At 62.6% G+C, this 22,323-nt stretch overlaps 1 protein-coding gene across 1 annotated transcript in view; it reads left to right on the top strand.

Annotated features, from left to right (window-relative positions):
• The window catches only part of LOC143844965 (plectin-like), a 148,113-nt gene that overhangs the window by 37,607 nt on the left and 88,183 nt on the right, over positions 1–22,323 (top strand). Inside the window, 1 exon segment of the mRNA XM_077352856.1 lies at positions 21,091–21,152. Coding sequence (XP_077208971.1) covers positions 21,091–21,152 — 62 coding nt within the window.

Genomic DNA, 22,323 nt, shown 5'->3' with positions numbered 1-22,323 from the left:
CTTGCACAGGGGAGACCTTTACCTTTACCTTAGGTATAACACTTATGCAGACAGATTGGGGAGTCCCTCTAAATGCTTCTCTCTAAGTTTCAGGTCTATTCCTTTGCCACTCGGGGGAGTACAAAGAGCTCAGTCACATCTCCCTGGGAAGCGCAACGCTCACAAGTCTTGTTCCAGATGGAGAATAGTTGGGTGGGCTGCCCCACAATCCCATTTGGGACCTGATATTTTGCCCCATTTAAAGAACAGGATTGCACAAGAACAGGCCCAGCATTCCGCAGGGCCTGCCAGATGGAGCTGGGGCAGTGGGGTCTCCTTCCTCTTCCCTCTACAGGGAGTGGTTGGGGATGGGGGGGGGGTCTCCGCCATCTGGTTGGGTTGGTTGGTCTACAGTACTTGTATTATTGTGTCGTTTTTAATGGGGGCTTTTAACTGGACATCTGTAACCTGCCACGAGCCTGCTTGGGAGTGGCAGGTAGCAAATATGATGATGATGATGATGATGATGATGATCCTGTTTCTGTTCTGTTAGCTGCCTTCCGTGTTTTACATGGCAAGGCCGATCTTGCAGGCCCTACCTGAGCTGCCCTTTGTCAGGTTCTGGAGATCAGGTGGGACTGATCTTGCCCAGGTGTGCAGCCATTCGTTCCCCAGGTCAGATCTCTGTGATTGCCGGGTCTGCTCAGGCCTTCTGGCTGGGTGCTGGGGCTGTGGTGGGGGTAGCCTGCGTCAGCCACGGGTGGCTCTCTGCTCTCAGTGGTCTTTCTGTATTCCCAGAGGGGAGCATCTTGTCTTTGGAGAGGCGGGGGAACGATGTGGCCCAGTGTAGGTAGCCAGTCGGTTGGAGCGTGTTCAACACAGTGGCTGATGGTTCACATTGTTGTATTGAGCTGGGCGTTTGTGGCTGTGGAGCCCCCCTGAAGTGCCGTATCCCACAGCACAAGACGCCAGCCCCAAAGCTGAGCATCTAAGAATTGCAGCAGAGACACCCTAGTTGTGCCTCAGAATGTCTGCAGAAAGTCCTTTCATGCGCATCCTCCTGGAGGTGGCAGGACTCCCCCGGAGAGGGAGGTCCTGGGCGGGCTGGAGGAGGAAGGGGGGAGGGAGAACTGCACAGCTGGGCAAGAAGGAGAGAGCCCCAAACCAGCCCCAGATAGGACTGACAGTAGGAGCGCTTTGTCTACCCTTCAGCTAGGACTGGCGGGGGGCGGGGGGCGGGGGGGGGGGCTTGGGATGCGGGGAAAGTCCCTCTCTCCGGAGATGAGCTAATTTGAAAGGGGCTTTTTGTGCATGTTGTAGAGGCAGGAAAGGTGTTGTGGGCAAGTCTTCCTGTAGGGAGATGGGGAGGTCAACAGGCAAGTTTAAGTGGCTGAGAATTTCTCCTAATTTGGGAGGGAGGAGATCTTCCTGCCCAACCCAGGTATGGAATGAGCAGCTGAGACTGGCCCCTTGCCCTTTTCCCCAGGTGATTTTGGTCACTGGGGAGACTGCTAGGCCCCTGGGGGAGAATGGGTGGGCTCCCTCCAGGGACAGGCTCCTTGCATCAGGAATAGTGAGCGGCCACCACTCTCCTCTCCACCCTGCAGAGTGACACCCCCCCACCCTTTTGCTTCCGTTTGATGCAGGCTCCATCTTTCCTCATGGTGCCCCTGCCAAGAGGCCCAGGGATCCAGGGGGGGTCCTGGAGACACCTGAGGCTGGACACCGCTCACTTTTACCTGCAGGGGGAGGCCGTGGCCTGTGGCCGGATGATGCTGAGGGGCAGGGGATCTGGACCACGGGGGCGGGGCGGGGCGGGGCGGGGCAGGGAGGCAATTGGGTGTTGCTTCTCCGTGACCACAACCCTTTTCAAAGCCCCTCCCGTTTGTGGCCCTCCCACCAGAACGGAAGGCCTTGTGGAGTAAAGACGCATTTTGTCCATCCAGCTGCCACTGAGTTTGAATGTTTGGGAGAGGGAGGAAAAGTCCCCTTTGCCCCCTTCCTCCTCTCCGTCCAGGATTCCACCTCACAGAAATGCTGATGCTGTGAACTGGGGCAGATGGTGAGGGGGCGGGCAGGAGGGGCTGTGTCTGAGCTTGCCCAGGGAAATGCCACTGGAAATGCCCCATAATCCCTGTCCAACCTGGCCTGGAGGAAATTCGCCTCCCGACCCCAAAATGGCAATTGGGATTTCCCTGGGCATGTAAGAACGGGCCACATGAGCAAAGCACGGACACAATCTGCCTAAATTCATAGAATCAGCATTTCTGTGAGGCGGTTATCTAGCCTCTGCTTAAAAACTTGCAAAGAAGGTGAAACCAATATCTCCTGAGGAAGCCTGTTCCACTGAGGAACCACTTTCACTGTCAGGGACTTCTTCCGGATGTTTAGTCGAAAATTCTTTTGAATTTATTTCATTCCCTTGGTCCTGGTCTGACCCGCTGGGGCAACAGAAAACAACTCTGCTCCATCTACTCTCTGACAGCCCCTCTGGTATTTGAGGATGGTTATCAGATCACCTCTTAGTCGCCATCTCTCCTGGCTAAACAGACCGAGCTCCCTCTACCCTTTCTGCCTGGGAGTTGGTTCCAAAGTCCAAATGTTCTTGCCCTGAGGAAGTTGCTCCCAATATGCAACCAAAGTCTCCCTGCCAGGAAAGGAAGTCCGTGAAGATCCGGTCTTTCCCTCTGGAGCTACAGAGGACAAGCCTTGGCCCTCTGCCCCGGGACTGTGTGTGTGAAGTGAACAACTGTCCCTCAGCCTTTCCTTGTGCAGGATAGACACACCCCAGTGCCTCCCGTCTTTCTGTGTAGTATTTTTCCAGTTCCCCCTGCCCAGCCACTTGTATTGCCCCCCTCTGAATAGGGAGGGGCTGCAGCTCAGTGGCAGAGCCTCTGCCTGGCTTGCAGGAAGTCCCAGGTTCAATCCCCCACAGGGCCAGGCAGGAGGTGAGTGGGAAGTGACTGCCAGCCTGAGTAGACCAGTACCTGATGGGCCAGTCATCATCTTACTATAAAGCAGCTTTATGTTTCGGGCTCAGAGGCAGAGCATCTGCAGGGCAAGCAGAAGGTCACCACCGGTCCAAGGATGCGGCATCTCCAGTGGAGAATGGACTGAGCGGCAGGTGATGGGAGAGATTTCTGCCTGAGACCCTGGAAAGCTGCTGCCAGTCTGAGTAGACAAAAAGTCCAAGAAATCCTGAAGGCACAATCGCAGATAACGCCCTTGAGAAGGAAAACGGGGAAGCACCTAAAGACACAGGGTGGCTCCATAAACAGCTTTCAAAGGAACTGAGTAATCAGACTCATTTAGGAAATGCAAGGAGGACTTTATAACCAAGGAGGAATACAAACGGATAACCAGTGCTTGTAGGGAGAGTGCTAGAAAAGCTAAAGCTCAGTCGTCTCTTGCAAGGGGGATTGTGCTCAACATGGCAAAACCATTTCATGTGATGAGGGAGGGGAGCTGTGGCCTAGGATCACTGTAGGGGTTATCCATAAACACCTCGTTTCTTCAAACAACACCAGATCCTCTGGGCCAGATGAATTGCAGCCAATGGTTCTAAAAGAACTTTCAGATGTAATCTCTGAGCCTCTGTCCAATATTTTTGACAATTCTTGGAGAACAGGTGAAGTGCCAGACGTTTGGAGGCGGAAAATGTAGTTCCCAACTTCAAGAAGGGGAAAAAGGAGGATCTGGGTAACCCATGAGCTTGACATGTATAGCTGGCAAAATTTTAGAACTTGAGCAGCGCGAGTGGATGGTTGTAATTACTAAGAGTCAGAATGGCTTTCTCAAGAACAAGTCATGACAGACTAACCTGATCTCTTTTTTTGAGAAAGTGACTCCCTTGCTGGATCAGGGGAATGCTGTGGACATTGTTTACCTTGATTTCAGTAAGGCTTTTGATAAGGTTCCCCAGGATATTCTTATTGACAAGTTGGTAAAATGTGGCATGGATCCTATTACTGTTAGGTGGATTGAGAACGGGTTGACAGATCACACCCAAAGGGTGCTTGTGGATGGTTCGCCATCTTCTTGGAGAGGAGTGAGGAGCGGAGTGCCTCAGGGGTCTGTCCGGGGCCCTGTGTTGTTCAACATATATTTATAAATGTTTTGGATGAAGGAACAGAGGAGGTGCTTATTAATTTTACAGATGATACTAAACTGGGAGGGGGAGCAAACACACCAGAAGACAGAATCAGGATTCAGGGTGATCTTGACAGGCTGGAAAATTGGGCTAAAAGGAATAAAATGAACTTTAATATTGAAAAATGTAAAGTTCTCCATTTAGGCAGGAAAAATCAAATGCATGACTATAGGATGGGGGAGGCTTGTCTTGGCAGCGGTACGTGTGGAAAGGATCTGGGGGTCTTAGTAGGCCATGCATTGAACATGAGTTAGCCATGTGACGTGGTAGCTAAAAAGGCAACTGGGATTTGGGGTGGTATCAAATGGAGTATCGTGTCTGGATCAAGTGAGGTGATGTTATCACTTTGCTCTGGTTAAACCTCACTTGGAGTTCTCTGTTCAGTTTTGGGCACCAAATCTGAAGAAAGATGTAGAGAAACATGAGGGCCAGAGGAGGCTATGAAGATGGGGAGGGGTTTGGAGGCCAAGTCATAAGAGGCAAGCTTGAGGGAGCTTGGTCTGTCCAGCCTGGAAATAAGGTGACTAAGAGGGGACATGATAATCAAGTATTTAAAAGGCTGCCATATCGAGGCTGGCGGCCTTGGGAGTGAGGGGGTGAGTACTCCTTCTTTGGAAGTCTTTAAGCAGAGGCTTTTATGAACTTGGGAAGATGGTGAGTGGGTGGGCAGGAAGAGATGTGCCAGTTGTTTGTCTCTTGTGGCCCTTGCATGCCCAGGGAATTAGAATCATACAATCACTAGATTTAAAGCCCATTTTACTGGACATAAAATGGGCGCTAGATGGCAGCAGCGTCCGGCCATGTACTCCCCAAGGGTAGGCCTGGACGGCGTGGTGCGGCCCAGCGAGGGCTTTCTCCCCCTCCCCCCGGCGGAGCGCGGAAGGTGTTCGCGGGGCTGGGGCTGCATGGCGGGGAAGCCGCCGACCTTCGGGGGGCGGTGGCAGCTCCTCAGTCGGCTGGAGGTTTGTGGAGGTCGTTGTGCGGCCGGGCCTGAGGCGGGCGGCCATGTTGTGGGCGGCGACACAACTGCGGGGGTGGCAGCGGCGTGGCACAGACCGCGGAGCGGCTCGGCGGTGCGCCCCGAGTCCGCATTGCCATGTTGGGTGGGTGGAATGTTTTGTGGGTGGCGGCGGCGAAGGGCGTAGGAAGCGGGGAGGCGGCGGCGGAAGGTTGTGGCCGTCAGCGGCAGCAGGGAACTGGAGAAAGGCGGCGAGCCGAGGAGCGGCGAGTGGGGGAGGGGGGAGGGGGGAGGGGGGTGGGAAGGCCGCGGCCGTCGGGGGCCTGGGATGTGGGTAGTCGAGCGGTGTGGGAAGGGCGGGGGCTGTGGCAGGCGGGGACGGACGTTCGGGGTGGGGGTGGGAAGGGCTGGGGTGGGGTGGCAGGTGGAGGCCCGTAGGCGGGGTAGGGCATGCGGTGCGCGGAGGGGAAGGTTTTTTCCCGAAGTCCTGGGCCGTGGGGCAAGGCTCCTACCCGGCAGCCATCCGGCAAGGATGGCGGGTCGGGTGGAGTGTGGAGTTAGCGTCGGGCTGTCCTCGAGACGGGCCAAGTGTTGGACACTTGGCCCTGGAGTGCTTCGCAGTTCCTGATTCGCTCCTCCGAGTTTTTATCCTGTACAGACCCCGCCCTAACTCCTCCCCACAAGCACTTACTGCTTTATTTAGTCCACGGCGCCCCATGCCGCGGGACGGTTTAAAGATAGAGTTGGAAGGGACCACACAGGCCATCTAGTCCAACCCCCTGCTCAACCCAGGATCAGCCCTAAGCATCCTAAAGCATCCAAGAAAAGTGTGTACCCAACCTTTAAACATTAATAAATATGTTTAAAAGTATGTGTTAAAAAGAATTGCTGATCTCCACTGTGGGTTAGGGTGAATTTCCTCCAGGCCAGGCTGGATTCTGGAGATTTTTTGGGGGGATCACTTGGGCATGAAATTGGGGTCACAGTAGTTGTGAGTGTCCTGCATTGTGCAGGGGGTTGAACTAGATGTCCCTGGTGGTCCTTTCCAACTCTATGTTTGTATGACTGACCTTGATGGACCAAAGGGCAGATGAAGTAGAAGGCAGTTTTAACTTGCTCTTGGTCACATTTTCCCTAAGGTGGGTCTGACTCCAGAGGAGGTCTCACTAGCCTGGACAGAGGGGGATGAGGTCGACTTCTATTTGTTGTTTACATTTATATTCCGCCATTCTCTGACCTGGTCACTCTGCTTCTCCCACCCAAGATCACATTAGCCCTTTTTGCAGGTGTATCGCGCAGCTGACTGATGCAGACCTCCCCCCCCCCCCAACTAGGAAGGCAGGTCACACCTTGCTCCACCTGCGCTCCCGCCAGCTCTCTGCTGGAATGCAAGACTTGACACCTTTCCCTGTTGACTTTGCGGGCTCTCTTCAGCCCAGCCCAGCCCAGCCCCCTGAGAGGATTTTGTGGCTGAAAAAAATGTGAATTGAATCCAGACAGGGCCAGCAAGCTGTAGGTTGGTGCAGGAGGCCGAGTTAGACCCCCTCCAGAAGAAGGGGCAGGCTCTCCCCTCAGAAGGGCCCCTGGTGGCTAGCCAGGTGGCTGAAGTTGCGGGAGGTGGCTTTTCCCTGCCTGGCCTCTGAGAGTTCTTGCAGAAAGGCCACCTGGTCACACTCAGGAATGCTAAAGTGGCATCCCTCTTGGACTACCGCGACGGACTGTGCTGGAGCCAGCCTTGAAGGACGTTCCCAGTGTCACACGGCGGCCACTAGGGCCCTACTGGTTGGCTTACAGCTGCTCTGGCTGCCAGCTGGCTTCTTGGCCCGATCCAGGGGACTCCTTAACAGTTGTAGGGGAGGGGGTGTCCTGCAGGAACGTGCCTTGGGATGGGATGGGCCTTTTTCGTTGCCTTGTACAGCCACGTTGGAATGGGGGAGATTTCTTCTGCTGGGCGAGGGCGGATCCTGTAGGGAGGCACAGGGTGGACTTGCAGGAATAGTGTTGTGAACACCTGAGCTTGGTTACCTGCCAAGGGTGCAAAAAGTGGCTTCTTCCTCCCTCTGCTCCAGCAGGGACAAGCTGGCGTGAGCCTGTTTTGCCTGCAGGCTCTACCTGCACTACACAGGGGGGCTGTATGGGGGGGGGTGTCTTTTCTCCAGCCCTCAGCAGGCAACACAGAGAAGTGACTTGGACTCCTCCAGCTCCCAGAAAATAGGAAGTGTTTTGCAGGCGGCATTTCTGGGCCCCTCCTTCCCCAGCATTCCCAGGTCTGCCCCCCTCCCCCCCCCAGCTTCTGGCTAATGATGAACAAGGAAGAATCCTGCATGCTGGCAGCCAGCCCAGCAGAGGGCCAGGGGCTGGGGGAGGGGAGGGGAGGGGTGGGTGGCACCTCCGAGGTTCTGCTGCCCCCTCCTGGCAGGTGTGGGCACTTTCCGTGGGGCTCCTGGCTGCTGGGGTGTGTATGTGTGGTCAGTCTAGGGCAGAGCCAGGGGTGCATGCGGGCTCTTGCACCCGGCAGCATGTCCCACGTGAGCGGTGGGCCGTAATCATCAGCCCCGTCTGTTCTGCTCAGGCCTCCTCCTGGCGCCCTTGCCACACCCGGTGCAAGTTGCCCAGCGGCCCCGGGCCCTGATCGAGCCAGTGGTGCAGGAGGCCTGTCTGAGTCCTCTTCGGCAGCAGCGGTTGGCAAGGCTGCGGCCTGCTGGCTGCTCCCCTGCCCTGCTGCGGACCTGGGGAGATCACTGGAGGGGGGTCGGCCCTGTCAAAACTGAGTCCTTCTGAGCATGCGCAGAACGCTAGTCCTCCCCAGGGAGGCGGGTGGAAGCCCCAGCCCCTTCCTCGGCCTGCTTGAGTGTGCAGAGGAGGGCAGGGAAAGGCAAGAGGAAAGCAACTGTTGCCTGAGGCGGATCCCGGGCAAATATTGACTTTGGCACCAGCACCAGCCCAGAGAGCTGTTCCTCCCCCGGCTCCCCCCTTCTGGCAGGAGCAGGCCTGTGGGCCAGGCCTCAGAAGCAAAGCAGGGCCAGCCCTGTGGAGTGCTTAGAGGGGAGACCCCCAAGGAACACTGGGGGGGGGTCACAGCGCAGAGGCAGGCAATGCCAAAGCACCCCAATGTCCCTTGCCTGGCTGCCAGACCCCCCCCCCACTGCTCCACACCCAGACGAGAAATGAATAAGGCAGGAAGGAAGAGCTGGACAAGGCCAGGCGGGGAGCAGAAGGGCAGCCCTTGGCCACAGGGTGTGAGAGGTCCTAAGGAACGAATTGGAGACTCCCGGGACGAGGGAGCACTGCAGCCACCCTCTGGCCCCAGAAATATCTTGCACATCTCTGCCAGAAATAGCCGTGGAGCCTGGCTGCCGGGGGCACAGCTGCGGGGGTGGGGAGACAGGTGGGGAAAGGCCTGAGTGACTGCCCTGAGGCTGGGTGCAACCTCCCCCCCCCCCAGGGCCATGCAGGCCTCGGCATTTCCGGAGCAGCCCCCTCCTTTCTGCAGGGTCTCTATCTGGGTTCTGTGCCCGAGGTCGGGAGAGGCCCAATGTGAGTCGGCACTGCCCAGCTTTCTGCCCCTGGGCTCTTCTTGCTGGGAATGCCCTCTGCCCAGTGAGTGGCCTGGCCTTGATCAGCAGGCGCTGGCACGCTGAGAGTTAACCGTGGTCCACTCCCTCCCCAGCCGGCTGGGCCTTTTGCCAGGCAGAGATGGGCTCTTGCTTGGCTCTTCCGCTCACTGCCTACCTCCCTTTGTTTTATTTTAGTTCCCAGAATCCCCCCCCCAGTAAAAAACCTCCCTAAACCAGTTGGAGCAGAGAAGATGTCTTGCTCCTAGGCTGGGGGGGGCGGGGGGCGGGAGGACTGCCCCCTCCCCCAGACACGGAGCCAAAGGAAACTCTGATGCGGAGTCTTCAAGGCGAGGCGTGGCCGAGGGGCTGACTCTCGCATTCCCTCCTCCGCTGAGTCAAACTTGGCAGGGCCCAGCCCTGGAGGGGCAAGGGGGCCTGCGGCTGGAAGGAGGGTGTGAGCAGGGCATGTGCTCCCACCTCCCCATCGCAGCAGCTGTGCCAGTGGGCAGGCGTCGCTGCTGGAGCCACCACCGCAGGCCTTGGGACGGGCTGCTCCTCTCTTCCCTCTCCTCCTTCCTGTTTCAGCTGCCGGTCTTCCTTCGGGCGGCTCGCCTCTGCCCTGCTGCCGAGGAAGAGGCTCCGGCTTCCCCCCTGCCGCTGCTGCCATGGTGGCTGGGATGCTGATGCCGCTGGGCCAGCTGCGTGCCATCTACGAGCTGCTCTTCCGGGACGGGGTCATGGTGGCCCAGAAGGACCTGGGCCCACGCAGGGACCACCCGCAGCTGCCAGGGATCACCCACCTGCAGGTCCAGCGAGCCATGGGCTCCCTGCGCTCCCGCAGCCTGGTCCGGGAGACCTTTGCCTGGCGGCACCGCTACTGGTACCTGACGGACGAGGGCACGGCCCATCTGCGCGACTACCTGCATCTGCCCCCGGAGATCGTGCCTGCCACCCTGCAGCGCACCCGCCCCCCCGTTGCCAGGGCGAGGCCCACCCCACACCTGCCCACCAGGCAGTCCGTGTCTGGGCCCTTTGCCTGCCCCCCCAAGGCCCAGGAGACCTCGCGGCAAGCCTATCGCCGGAAGGAGGACCCTGGGGTGCGGGCAGCCTCAGCACCGGCAGGGGCCGGCAGTCCTGGAGAAGGTCAGAGCCCCTCCCGAGGGGGCCTGGGAAGCAGTCAGAGATGGCCTTGGGGTGGGGGTGGGGGAATCTTCTGCATGTGCCCTGCTCTTGGCTGGGGGAGGACACAGGGCTGCCTCTCCCCTCGCTGGCATGCTGTTCCTTCCTTCCTTTGTTAGTTAGTTCATTGATTCATTCATTCCCTCCCTGCTGGGGAGCTCATTCCTGCTGCCAGCCCCCCTTTGCCCTGGGCTGGCCGAGGGGCAGGAGGGCAGCCTGGCTGCAGAGAGGCGGGAGGGTGGGGTGGGTTGGGGGGGGGCACTGCCACGTGGGGCAGAGCCAGGCAGCTGAGTCCAGTTGTGGTGGGGCTTCTCAGCTGACAGGTGGGCGGCTGGGCTGCTATCCTGGGTGCGCCCTCCCAGCGCCTCGTCTTTCCTCCGGCCAAGGTCGGGCTCGGGCGGCCGTCCCATGGAGGAGGAGGCGGCGGCGGCGGCGGCGGCGGCGGGAGGCCCGGGGGAATGCGCCGGGAGGCGGCGTCGGGGGCGTCGGGGGCGCCGGAAGAAGGGGGGCTGCTCCGGGGAAGGTAGCTGAGCGGCGGAGAGGGGGCGCCCGCGGCCTCCCCGCGTCCCTCCTGCTGCTTGGCCCTGGCCTGCTGCTCCGCTCCCGGGGTGGGGGTGGGGGTGCGCAGGGCCGCGGGCCGGGCGGCGGATGCCGGGGGGGGGGGTGACTCAGCCTGGGCGCGGCAGGAGGGAGGGAGGGAGGGCTGCGGAAGGCGCAGCTGGTCGGTCATCCTTTTTGGGGAGGGGAGGGGGGTGTTTCAAGGGCTGCCTTGGACCCGAGGGAGGGGTTGCGATCCTGGGGGCGCGTGGCGGGGCCTCCCTGGTTGCCACAACCGGAGCCGCGGGCGGTATAAGCCTGGATCGCTGGACTGTTGGGGGGAGGGGTCGGGCGTGCCCAGCTGGCCCCCTGCGGGCCTGGGCGGGCTGTGTGTGTGCGTGTGGCGCCGGGGTGCCCGCCTGCCCCCCTGCCTAGGGCCCTTTGGGCACCCACCTGCTTGCACTCAGGCGGGGTTCTGGCCGCTGCTCCTCCTGACAGTCAGAGCGGTTCCTCAGGGGAACAGGCTTCCTCGGGAGGTGGTGGGTTCTCCATCTTTGGAGATTTCTAAACAAAGGCCATCTGACGGAGAGGCTGATCCTGGGAAGGTTCAGGGGGTGGCAGGTGACAGTGGCAGGAGGAGGAGCCACGGGGTTGGGGGTGTCCTGCAGAGTGCAGGGGCTGGACTAGATGTCCCAACTAGGATTCTATGGAGGTGCAGTTACCAGAGCACTGGGGACAGGGGAGGCTGACCCAGGGGAGGCTGTGCCCCCCCCCCAGAACTCATGCTGCCGGGAGCACCGCCTCCAATGGAGCGGCTCTGCAGCTGGGGGGGGGGGGGATAGCTCTGTTCGGTTCAGCCCGGCAGACAGAGATGGGGAAGTGGGTTCTGCAGGCCGACTCCAGCCGGGATCTCTCCCTGGGGAAACGACCTGACCACGGGCCTCCCCCACCAACTCATTTTCTGGAATATGCTGGCGAGGGGGGGGGGCTGCCTTTGGAAGGTGGCTGGAAGGTGCAAGCAGCTGGAGCACATTTGCATGGGGCACATTTCAGTCCCACTCCAGAGCATGGCTGGTTCTGTGCGCAGTTCTGAGAGTTACCAAGGAGCACCGTGGCCTGCCCGTGTGGGGCTCTGGAGAGTTGGGGTCCGAGATGCTTGCAGGTTTGCCTGCTCTCTGGTGAACAGGCTCAGTTGACAGCCCCCCCCCCCTTGGGGATTCCCTTCCCCTGCCTGCTTGCAAAGGTGAGGGGTGTTTGGGTGGCAGAGAAGCCCCCACTTTCCCCAGCTGTAGAATGAGGCTTGACCCGTCTTTGTGGGACCCCCGGCTGCCTGCGGTTATTCTCTTGCTTTGTGTGATGTTGAAATAAGACCTGGGTGCCTCCATCAGAGTGATTTACCTAAACAGACAGTGTGACTGTGGCCCCACCCCCTCCCCCAGCAGCTGCTCCTGGGTTGCACCTTCATCTGCCACCTTGGTTTACCCTTCCTGGGCACTGCTGGGGGGGGGGAGCACCAGATGTCAGCCCCTGGCCAGGGCATGCAGAGTGGGGAGGAGTCTGGAATGCCTGTGTGTGGGGGGGGGGGGTAGAGGGAGACAAGTTTTGGGAAAATGCTGGAGAAAGTGTTTAAGTTGCTCTCCCTGCCAGCCCATCCTTCCTCCAGGGAAGTGTCCTGTGGGCACTGTCCTCCTTACCTTCCCACCACCCCTGTCAGGTTGGCCGGGCCAGACAGAGTGAGGAACCTGAGCTCATTCGGTGGGCTTCATGGCCAAGGACTGCTGGGCCTGTTGGTTTCAGCTGCTGCATCCTGAAGGCACACAGGCAGGCACACGCCAGGGGAGGGAGGGGGAGGGAAGGGATTGGTGTGGATGTCAGAGGAAGTTGCTGTTCTGGGATTTTCTGTCATCCCGGTGTTCTGGAGGCAGTTGTCATGAACTCACACAGCCCCTTTGCCCTGCTTAATCATCCAGAGAGGGAGGGGCAGTGGGCCCCTGGGGGCCAGGGAATTTCATGCCTGAGGTGATGGTTCTGGCAGGGAATCTCTGGGCAGCTGATTGGGACCTGCATCATGCTAGGTGTGGAAGAGGCTGGTCTTTGCTTAGGGGCTACTTTTTCTTCCCAGTGGGGGCCCAAAGCAGACATTGCACCATTTTCTTCACAACAGCCCTGTGAGGTAGGCAAGGCTACCTTGCGTGAAAGGGCCCGTTACCTGGCTGGCTTCCATGGCAAAATGGGTATTTGAACCTGGCTCTTCCAGCTCCAAGCCGAATAACTACCCTCATTGCTGGGAGTATATATAGCAGATTTCTGGTGTTATAATGCAGCCACCCATTACAAACAGGGGGAAACACAACAAATGTTCACCCCACAGGGGATGCCCTGCAAACAAGCACAAATGGGACAATCTGAAAAGGGCATCACCTCCATACAGAAGGGGGACTGGGATTCCTGGGGACTGGGGAAGGCACTGGCAAACCACCCCGTATTGAGTCTGCCATGAAAACGCTAGAGGGCGTCACCCCAAGGGTCAGACATGACTCGGTGGTTGCACAGGGAATACTTTTACCTTTACCTTTACCTTATGACATTTCTATACTGCCCTCCCAGCAAGCTGGCTCAAGGTGGTGTAATGCAAAACAAAAACGGAAAGCCAAAACCCAACCTAACCAAAAAAGTTAGGATCCCAAAGGCTGAGCTGCCAAAATAATTTTTAAAATATTTAAGTATTTAATACATGAAGTGCACTAGTTCAGCATATTAAAAACATGGTCCTTATAATTTAAAAACATCACATTTCTAGCGGCACATGGAATAGACCAACACAGAATGGCCCAAACCGGCATCGACCCCGAAGGGCCAGGGGCCAAATTAGGATGAGAAAGGTGCTCGTAGAGGCTTGCTGGGGGGCAAAGGACAACCTGGTCGGGGCTGCCCCAACTAGCCTTTCCGATGGGAAGGTATCTGATGGAGGCCACCCTCCAGTCCCCCCCCCCACCCGGTCACCGCTGCATTCCCCCGTGGGTCGGGCCAGGCACAGTTGACATTTCCAGTGCAGGAGCGCAGATCTCTGGGCGCTCGCCTGGGGTCGCGGATGGCCGTGTTTCCCAGCAGCCCACCGGAAGAGCTCCGTCCCGGGCAGAGGGCCCCGAGAGCTCGTCTGAGCCACCGCCGACACCCGTGTTGGGCGCCGTTGCCGCCCGCCCGCCCCTCCACGAGTGCCCGTGCTCCGCTGGCGACCGGCTGGTCTGCGGGGCCGGGCCCAGCGCCTCCCCCCCCCCCCCCGCGCGCGTCCTCCCGGCTCATGTTCTCAGTCGGGCAGCGTGACAGAGGCCGGCCGGCCGCGCTATTAATAGGCCCGCCTGCGCCCCTGCCCCTCCCGACGGCCACGGGGGACCGGGGGGCTGCTGTTGCGCGCCGACCCGCCCCGGCCCCTCACTCGGCGGCTGCCGTCCGTGGGTCGCGCTCGCTGCTGGGGCTGCGCGGAGGGAGCCGCCCCCGACCAAGCGCCCGCTCATGAAGATCGTGCCGGGTAGGGAAGGGAAGGGAAGGGAAGGGTAGGCAGCGCTCGGGCCGAGCGGGAGGGGGGGCCGTGGGCGCCGGGGCCGGGCGCTTGCCGCTTGGTGGGGGGGGGGGGAGGCGGCGGCGGGCCGGGCGGCCAGACGTGTCCGCAGTGCGGGCCGCGAGCCGAGGGGGCCGGGCTTGGGGAGGAGGCTGCTGGGCCGGCGGCTCGGGAGGGGCCGCGGCGCACAGGCTTCGAGGGACGGTCGGCCTGCTTGCCTGCGAACAGCCGCTGGCCTCTCGCCCTGCCGCCGCCGCCGCCGCCATGGAGGCCGGGAGCGGCAGCCTCTTCCCCTCGCTGGTGGTGGCCGGCCACGCGCTCACGCTGGCGCTCGTCTGGTACCGCCGCCGCGCGGGGAGCCCCGTCGGGGCCGGCCACGGTGAGTGGGGGAAGGCGGCCGGGCGGGCGGCGGCGCTGGGGCCTTGCGGGCGCGGAGGGCGGGGCGGGGCGCGGCGCCTGCGCCTCTCCCCCCCCCCCACCTCCGGGCAGCCAAACAGCGGCACGTGGGCAGGCCCCGTTAACCCCCTCCCGCCCGGCCCAAGCCGGCTCGGGTCCGGCGGCCGCAGGACGTTCCGCTTGGCCGCTTCTCCCTCCCGGCTCCGCTGGCCCAGCCCTTCTTCGCGCCCAGGGAAGGGCTTCGGGGGGCTGGCTTCGGTCTGGGCAGCGGTGCCTCTTTGCGGGCGCCGTCGGAGGCGGCCCTGGCCTGGAGAGAGTGGCCGAGGGTCGCCCGCGTAGCGGTGCCTTGCCCCCCTCTTCCCTGCGCCCCAGCGTGGTCCCTGGCGGTGCAGTGGCTGGGCCAAGGCCTCGTCCCCGGTCTGCGGTGATGACCCCTCCCCCGGGCAGAGAAGGTGGGGCGAGGCTCCGGTGGGCGAGGGAGAGGCTGGCATCCCCCCCCCCCCTTGGCTTGGCTGGATCCACTGCTAGATTCTGCAGGACCCCTGGAGGGTCAGCACCTCTGCCTGCTGTCACTCACACAGCGCTATGGGGGGGGGCACCAGGCGAGCCCTTCTTGCAGCCCTCTGCTTCTCCCTCCCACTCACCCTTCTGTTTTCTCAGAAACTCTTGAGGCCAGTTCCAGGCAGCAGCCCAGCGCCAGCTCATGGGGGCTACCCCACCCACCTCGTTGCCATGGCAGCTCCTGGGTTTCCCGTGACGGCACAGACCAGGAAACCACCACCCTGGCTCTGCCTGGCAGAGCAGCTGCTTTGAGCAACCGGAGAGCCTGCGGCCTCAGCTACGCCTGTGCCTGCAAATCAGGATGCAAGAGGTGCCCGGTTGGACCAGGCCAATGACCCGTCTGATCCAACTCTCTGTCACACCGTGGCCAAAACCCAGGGGCTGTCAGGACATCTACCAGCAGAGCCAGAGCCCCCCCCCATTGTCACCCCCCAGCCCCAAGGATACTGAGCATCTCTGTCCTAAACTGCAAGCCAACTTGGAGTAGTGGTTAGGAGTGCAGACTTCTAATTTGGTGAGCCAGGTTTGATTCCCTGCTCCTCCTCCACATGCAGCCAGCTGGGTGACCTTGGGCTCCCCACAGCACTGATAAAGCTGTTCTGACTGAGCAGGAATATTAGGGCTCTCTCAGCCTCACCCACCTCACAGGGTGTCTGTTGTGGGGAGAGGAAAGGGAAGGCGATTGGAAGCCTCTTTGAGACTCCTTCGGGTAGAGAAAAGCAGCATATAAGAACCAATTCTTCTTCTTCAGTAATATCAGGGCTCTCTCAGCCTCACCCACCTCACAGGGTGTCTGTGATGGGGAGAGGAAAGGGAAGGCGACTGTAAGCCACTTTGAGAGTCCATCAGGTAGATAAAAGCAGCATCTAAGAACCAACTCTTCTTCAGGGCTCTTGGCATCAGCAGGGTGTCTGTGGTGGGGAGCTGATCTCCAACCAGGTCAACACTGATGGGTATTTAGGGGGAGTGGGGGTGGAGGGGCTCCCTGCCGAGGTGTGGCCTCTGGTGCTGCCCTGATCCTTAAGAGGGATGACGTGGCTGTCCTCCCAGCAGCCTTCCCCCTGCCCGTCCAAGGCAGAACCATGCCACCCGCTGGCTTTCTGTTCCTGGCGCCACGCCCAGCGAGCTTTAAAGGGGTGGGCAGCTGGGCCAAGGTCACAGCTGCTGGGACACATCAGCAGATTCTGGCCACGCATGGAGGTCACCTCTGCTCAGCATGGGGTCTCTCCCCCTCCCCCGCCTCCTGTGCATCGGCCACTGGCAGCGTGTGGTCCAGCTCCGGTGTGGGTTGCTTCCAGGGTGGCTCCCTTGTGGGCAGGTTGGGCTGCTCTGCTGGGCTCTGGCCCCGCCTCCCTATTTCTAGTGCTGCCTTCTAGCTGAGTGGAGGAGGGAGGGAGACTGTTTGTCCTGCAAACACGCTACCAGGTCAGTCTGGTCCTGTCATGGGCGGGGCTGCAGCCAGCCGTTGAGCATCTCCTTGGCATTCAGAAGACCACTGGTTCTGTCCCCAGCTAAAAGGATCTTGTGGTTCGGAGGGCAAAAGACCTGCCTTCCTGGAGGTCTCCGCCCCCCCCCCCCCCAGTTCAGTTCCCAGCACAAAAGAGGCGAAAGAGGAGGTCTCCACAGGGAAGCCCAGGGCTCTCTGCCGCTTCGTGGGACCCCTCCAGCTCCCCCTGGATGTGCAGAAAAGGGCCAGTTCAGCAGCACAGTCAAGGCGTCAGGATTTCTGGCACGGGAAATTTTGGGAGGCACAGCTCACTCTTTCAGGGCTCGCTTTTGAAGGCCCTGAAGAAGGGAGAAATGCCTGCAGGCGGTGGAGCTCTGGGGAAGGGCTGTCCCTGGCCCAGGGGGCTCCTTTGCTGCTCCGTCCCCAGGGGAAGCCCTTCATCTCCAGGCCTTCCCAACCCTGACTTGCCTTGTGGGTTGGGACATGTGGGGAGGGGGGAGGGGAGGGCTCCTCTCTGCGCTTTCCTGGCAGAGGCGAGTTCTGGATCCTCCCCCCCCCCCCCGCAGTTTTTCCAGACTCCTGTGAGCTCTGCCGCTAGGCAGAATCTGGCCACAGCCACTGCTGTTCTTGGGCCAAGTGACTCACTTGTGCCTGGGCCTTGCAGAGAGGGCAGGAAATGCCTGTGCTGGAGGCCTGGCTGGTTCTGCTGCTCCAGTGCTGCAGCCTGGGAACTGGGTGGGCTGCAGCTTCTCTGCCTCCCCCCTGGCTCCCTGAAGGGCAGCTGCGGCCGGGCGGGTGTCCTCTGGACTCTTCAACTGCAGGGCCCGACTGCTGGTTGTCTCTCTCTCCCCCTTCACCTTATCTGTCCTCTGCAGGCAGGCAGGGAGGCGGGGGGGGGTGCCCAGGGCAGGAGGGAGGAGCCAGGCTTGCTGCCCTGGCCTGATGCTCTCCCCCCTCCTTTGAGCTCCTGGGTGCCAGTTGTCCCACCGGTGGGCTTGGGGATCTCCCTCCCCCCCACTACCATGGAGGCAGCAGGAAGAGGCAGGAGAAGAGGAGCGATGTCCCCCCCCTCCCCCCTGGAACCTTGACTCTGGATGCCTTGCTGGGCTAGATTGCAGCCCTTCCTTGCAGAGTCCTTCCGGGCTAGAAGTGGGGGGGGGGGAGAGGAAGCAACAACAGGCTTAGGGGACCCTGGAGGGAGAGGGCCGCTGCCTCTGAGTATTCCTTTCCATGGAGAAACACAGCCCCCCCCCTCGTTGATTGGGGGGGGCACTGAAGGCATCTTTGGCCCTGCCTGGGAGTGGGGCCCTGGGCAGCTGCTCGCCTCCCTCCCCGTGTGGGGCTGGCTAGCTGGGCTCCCTGGCCTGGAGCGCAGGATGATGCCGGTGAAGGCCAGCCAGCGGGAGCAGCGCAGGTGGAGCGCGGCACTCTGCCTTGGGGTCTCTGGTGTTCTAGGCCTGCCGGTTGGGCTGTCCTCCTGGATAAGCGCCGGGGTTTCTTCTTCCTCCGGGGTGGGATTCGGAGGCAGTCTTGTCTCGCGCCCGCGGAGGTTTTGCACAAGGTGCGTTTCTGGCCTTGACCTGCCTGCCGCCTTTGGGGCCTCCAGCGAGCGAGAGCCGGCTTCCGCAGTTGCGCGTTCTGCTCGCGGGGAGCAGTCCGAGGCAGGGCAAGGCTCTTTGCCTCGCTCGCCTCTCTCTGCCGCCCGGCGCCCAGCCCAGCGCTGGAGAGCAGAGGCTTGTCTGGCGGCCGCCCCCGGCAGGCAGGCAGGCAGGCAGGCAGGCGGCGAGGGGCGCCGGGCTGCGGCTCCAGGAAGGGCGGGCCGCGGCGGGGCAGGGCAGGGCGGGGCGACCAGGGCCTGCTGGGCGGGCGCTGGCGAGGCGAGCCCGGGAGAAGGCAGGCGAGGGACTCGGCGGGGCTGGGCATGGCGGGCGCGAGCGCGGCGCCGTCGGGGGGCGCTTACTTCGCCTTCAAGCGGGAGGCGCTGCGGGGCTCCTCCGAGTGGCTGCGCACGCCCGAGCGCCACCGCGCGCACCTCCTCTACGGCCAGCTTTGCTGCGTAGGTAGGTGGCTCGCCGGGGAGGCGGCCCGACGGCCGCGGCCCGGGCCCAACGGCAGGCGGCCCACCCTGTCCGCACGGAAGCCCCGCGTTGCCCACAAAGCCCCGGCTCGACGGGCGCGCATGCTCGCGGCCCGAGGAGGCGGGGCTTCTGGCAGGTGCGTACGCGCCGGCGAGGGGCCGGCGCTGCGCCCTCTGCAAACGCCCCGGGGCGCGGAGGAGCCAGTCGCCTCCCCTGCTCGCCGTGTACTTGCCCTGGCGGGGCTTGCCGGATCGAAAGGGCCCCGTCGCGCTCGCCTCCTGGCGGGGAATCCCGGACTGTCACCTGCCGGGCCGGTCGCCGGGGCTGAGAACGGCCCGCAAGGGGCATGCTAGGCCGGCCGGGGGTCCCAGCGGGGCAGGTGCCCAGGGGCCGCCGCCGTCCCTTTGACATCTGCGGGCGCGGGGGGGGGGGGGTCTTTCGCACAGAGGCTACTGCGCCTCGCCGGCCCAGCGTGCGGCTCCGTCAGACGCTTGTAAACCAGAGTGGGCGAGGCGAGCGGTTGGCATCGCCACAGACGGAAGGGAGGGTTGGGGCATTACTCCGGGGGCAGCCTGCGAGCGGTGCGGAAGTTGCCATTGTCCGTCTGCCCGTCCCTCCCTCCCTCCGGGCAGCCTGCTCTTTTCCCCTCCGGGGTTCCCTGCAAGCTCTCAGACGGCTGGGCGATGAGGCCAGAGGAAAGACCCATGGACGTAACCCACCCCGCCCCCCCGCGTAAAGAAGCGGGCCTTCCTGGGGGGGGGGGCGAGCAACGCTAAGGGGTTGGCAACCGCCGGCCCGCCCGCCCTTGTTCCCAGGCTCCGCCCGAGGGCCCGGCGCAGGTTCCCTCCGCCCCGGGGCTGGGTCTGGGGCTAGCCCGGAGGAGCCGGCTCCCGCCAGAAAGCCGTGCGCGGGTGGGGTGTCTCCCGTGGGCTGGGGCCGAGCCGGCGGTACATTCCTGCGGCGCTGAGCTGGCCAGACTGGAATGCGCTTGCCGGGGGGCGGGGGGGAGCCTTAGCCTGGATTCCTAGGACCCGCCTCGGACCCCCCCCCCCCCTCCGGCGCGCCCGGGCAGCCCGCCGCGCGGTCTTCTGGGGCACCCTTTGGACGGGAGGGGCCACGTGACTCGCACCCGGGCAGGGGTAGAGTGGAGTGGGCTGGGGACCAGCCTGCCTGCGTGCCAGGGAGCGGGACCCCGCCGCGGGTGTGAGAGCCGCCGGGGTCCTGCGGAGCCCATGGGTCAGCGGCCTGCTTAAAGCGGCGGGGTGGGGCCGTAGAGCCACGGGCGCCTCCCTCCCTGGCCTTGGGCCTTCCAGGTGTAGTCGAGCGGGAGCGGCCCTCCCCCGCGCGGGTGACTCACTGGCCCGCCTCGCGTAGCCGCAGGGCGCACAGTCTGAGAGCCGCGCCCGACCCGTCGGGGGGGGGGGGAGGTGGGCGGTGCCTGCCTCTGGGTCCGCAGCAGCAGCAGCAGGAGAAGCCCCGGGGGGGGGCGCCTGTCCTGGGCCGAGCGGGCCTTGCCTTTGCCGCCGGGCGGGCGGGCGGGCGGGCGGGCGGGCGGGGCCGGGGAGGAGGGGCGTCGGGCGGGGCCGGCCAGGCTGGGCTCGGCTTCCTGCCTGTGTTGGTCCGAGCGGAGCCCAGGCAGAGCCAGTCTTGCCCGCCATGTCCCGCCAGAGGCTCCGCAGCCGGGAAGCGCCCGACGGCCCCGCCGCGCTGGGCGAGAGGAACGGCTCCGAGGACAACCTTTACCTGGCCGTGCTGCGCGCCTCCGAGGGCAAGAAAGGTGCCTGCCCGGCAGGGGCGCCAGGGGGCGGCCTCCAGGGGACCGGCGGCGCGGGGGGATGCGGAGTCCTTCCCTGGGCGGCCCCTCTGGCGGGCCGGACGGACATAGGCGTCCCTTGCGGGTCGGGCAGGGCAGAGCTGGGGGAACCGGCCTGCCTGCCTGCCTCTCCCGCCCTGCCCTTGGGTGCTCCTCTGGGCTGCCCTAGCTGTAGGCCTGTGGCTGGGGGTGGGGGTGGGGGTGTGGGGGGGTTGTTGCAGTGTAGACAAGACCACCCATGTGGGGAGGGTGATCAGCCACAGGGCTGTGTTCCCAGACCCAGAAGGTGCCCTGGGCCTTTCTTCTGCTGGCCTCAGGAGGGTGGGGTGGGAGGGTGGGTGGGGCTCGCCTTTAGACTGCTGGCTCATAAGCAGCAGGGAGGGGTGCGGGGGGGGGGGGGCTTGGTGTTTGTTCTGGCCCGCCGGGATCAACTCTGGGACAGGGCTTCCTCCAGGCTGGGCTTCCTCCAGGCTGGCCGTCAGCAGCCCCCTCCCTGGGTGGTTCCTTTGGGCCTCCTGGGGCTGAGCTGGAGGGCCGTCCTGAGCCCGGGGCTCATGTGTTTGTGGCTGGCTTGGCAGGGCTGGAGGGGGCCCCCGGCCCTGTGGGGGCGACTTTGTGGGCCTTCCGCCGTGTGGTGTGGCGGCCTCTGATGGCCATCCTGTGGAGACCACGCGGGTCCCCCTGGGCAAGGCACAGTGGCTTGGCGGTGCCAGGGTGGCCCTTGGCGGCCCGGCGGTTGAGTCACAGGAGCGCTTCCTTCCTTCCTGCCCCACGGGTTGAGTCACCGTGGGCTCTCTTGGCTCCTCCTCCAGCTTCCCTTCCCTTCCCAACTCACCCCCCCCCCCCTCATACCTGCCTCTCCCTTCTCTGTTGCAGATGAACGAGACCGGGTGCAGAAGAAAACTTTCACCAAATGGGTCAACAAGCACCTCATCAAGGTAAACACTCCAGCTCCCTTGTGAGGTTGGGGTTGAACCACTGAGGCTTAGGGGGGGAACCCACAAGTAAGGCTGGGGGGGGAGGCCCTGCTCCAGTGAGCCCCAGTTCCAGCTTGGCTCTGGTTTCTTCCCCCCCCCCCCATATTTCTGGCTCTGGCTCTGAATGAGCCCATTGTGCCCAGCCATTGGACCAACAACTTGCCATGGGGCTGGGCCAGCTATGGATTCCCGGCCATCCCCCCCCCCCGTCTGCCCCCTGCAGTCTTTGTCCTTTGACACCTTTAGCGGGGGGGGGGGGGAGTTGCCTGTGCTCTGGAAAAGGCTGCTCTGTGCCTGGGGAGTGGCACATTGTTGGAGTGCATCCCCCCCCCCCCCGCATACCTTCCACACAGAAGGATCTGCCCCGAATTGAAGGTGGTTGGTGGTGGTCAGGGTGCCCCTGCTTGCAAGCTTGGTTCTGTCTAAATGGTCACAAGTTGTAGAAACGTTCCTGGCTTGTCTCGGAGGCCTTGGGCGAGAGCCGTCCTTGGGCCTGTCGGCATTTATTCTGCGGGGAAAATTCCCTCCCGGGAACATAAGCCGAGCCCACATGTAGTGCCTGGTGCAGTTCCCAACCTCAGCCTGCCTCAGTGGTTGAGCGGGCACGCATGCGCCTACGCACGCGGGATGGTCCCCTCCTGCACCAGAGCACCACTCGTCCCCTCAGGGGTCTCCAGCGGAGGTCCCCAGCATGTCACTTGTGGCCTGGCCTTTGAACTGGAGCGGCTGCCGGGGACTGTGGCTGGGGCCTCCACGTGCCAAGCGGGGGTGCTCCACGGAGCCATGCCCCTTGCTCAGCTGGGCACAGGCTTCACAGACAGGCAGAGGAGGCCTGCAGCCGGCCTGTGGGGAAGGCGGCCCTGAGCGAGGAGGAGGAGCAGAAGAAAGACTTGTCTGGGGGTGAATGCGTGTGCAATGGCCACGGTGGGGAGGGGAGGGGAAGGGGGCTTTTTCAGCCTGTTCCTTTGGCCTACTCTTTGCCTGCCCAGGACTCACTCTGGGGGGGGGGGGCTCTCCTCCTCCTCTTCCTAATCTGTCTTTTCTTGCTTTCCTCTCTCCCCTCGGGGGGCTTCAGCACTGGCGTGCAGAGGTACGTGGCAGGGCACAGTTGGCGTGGTTGGGTCCGGGGCCT

This window comes from Paroedura picta, chromosome 9 (genome assembly GCF_049243985.1).
Source record: "Paroedura picta isolate Pp20150507F chromosome 9, Ppicta_v3.0, whole genome shotgun sequence".
NCBI classification, from domain to species: domain Eukaryota; kingdom Metazoa; phylum Chordata; class Lepidosauria; order Squamata; family Gekkonidae; genus Paroedura; species Paroedura picta.
The sequence above is the reverse complement of the archived record's forward strand: the minus strand, read 5'-3'. Positions and strand labels throughout refer to the sequence as shown.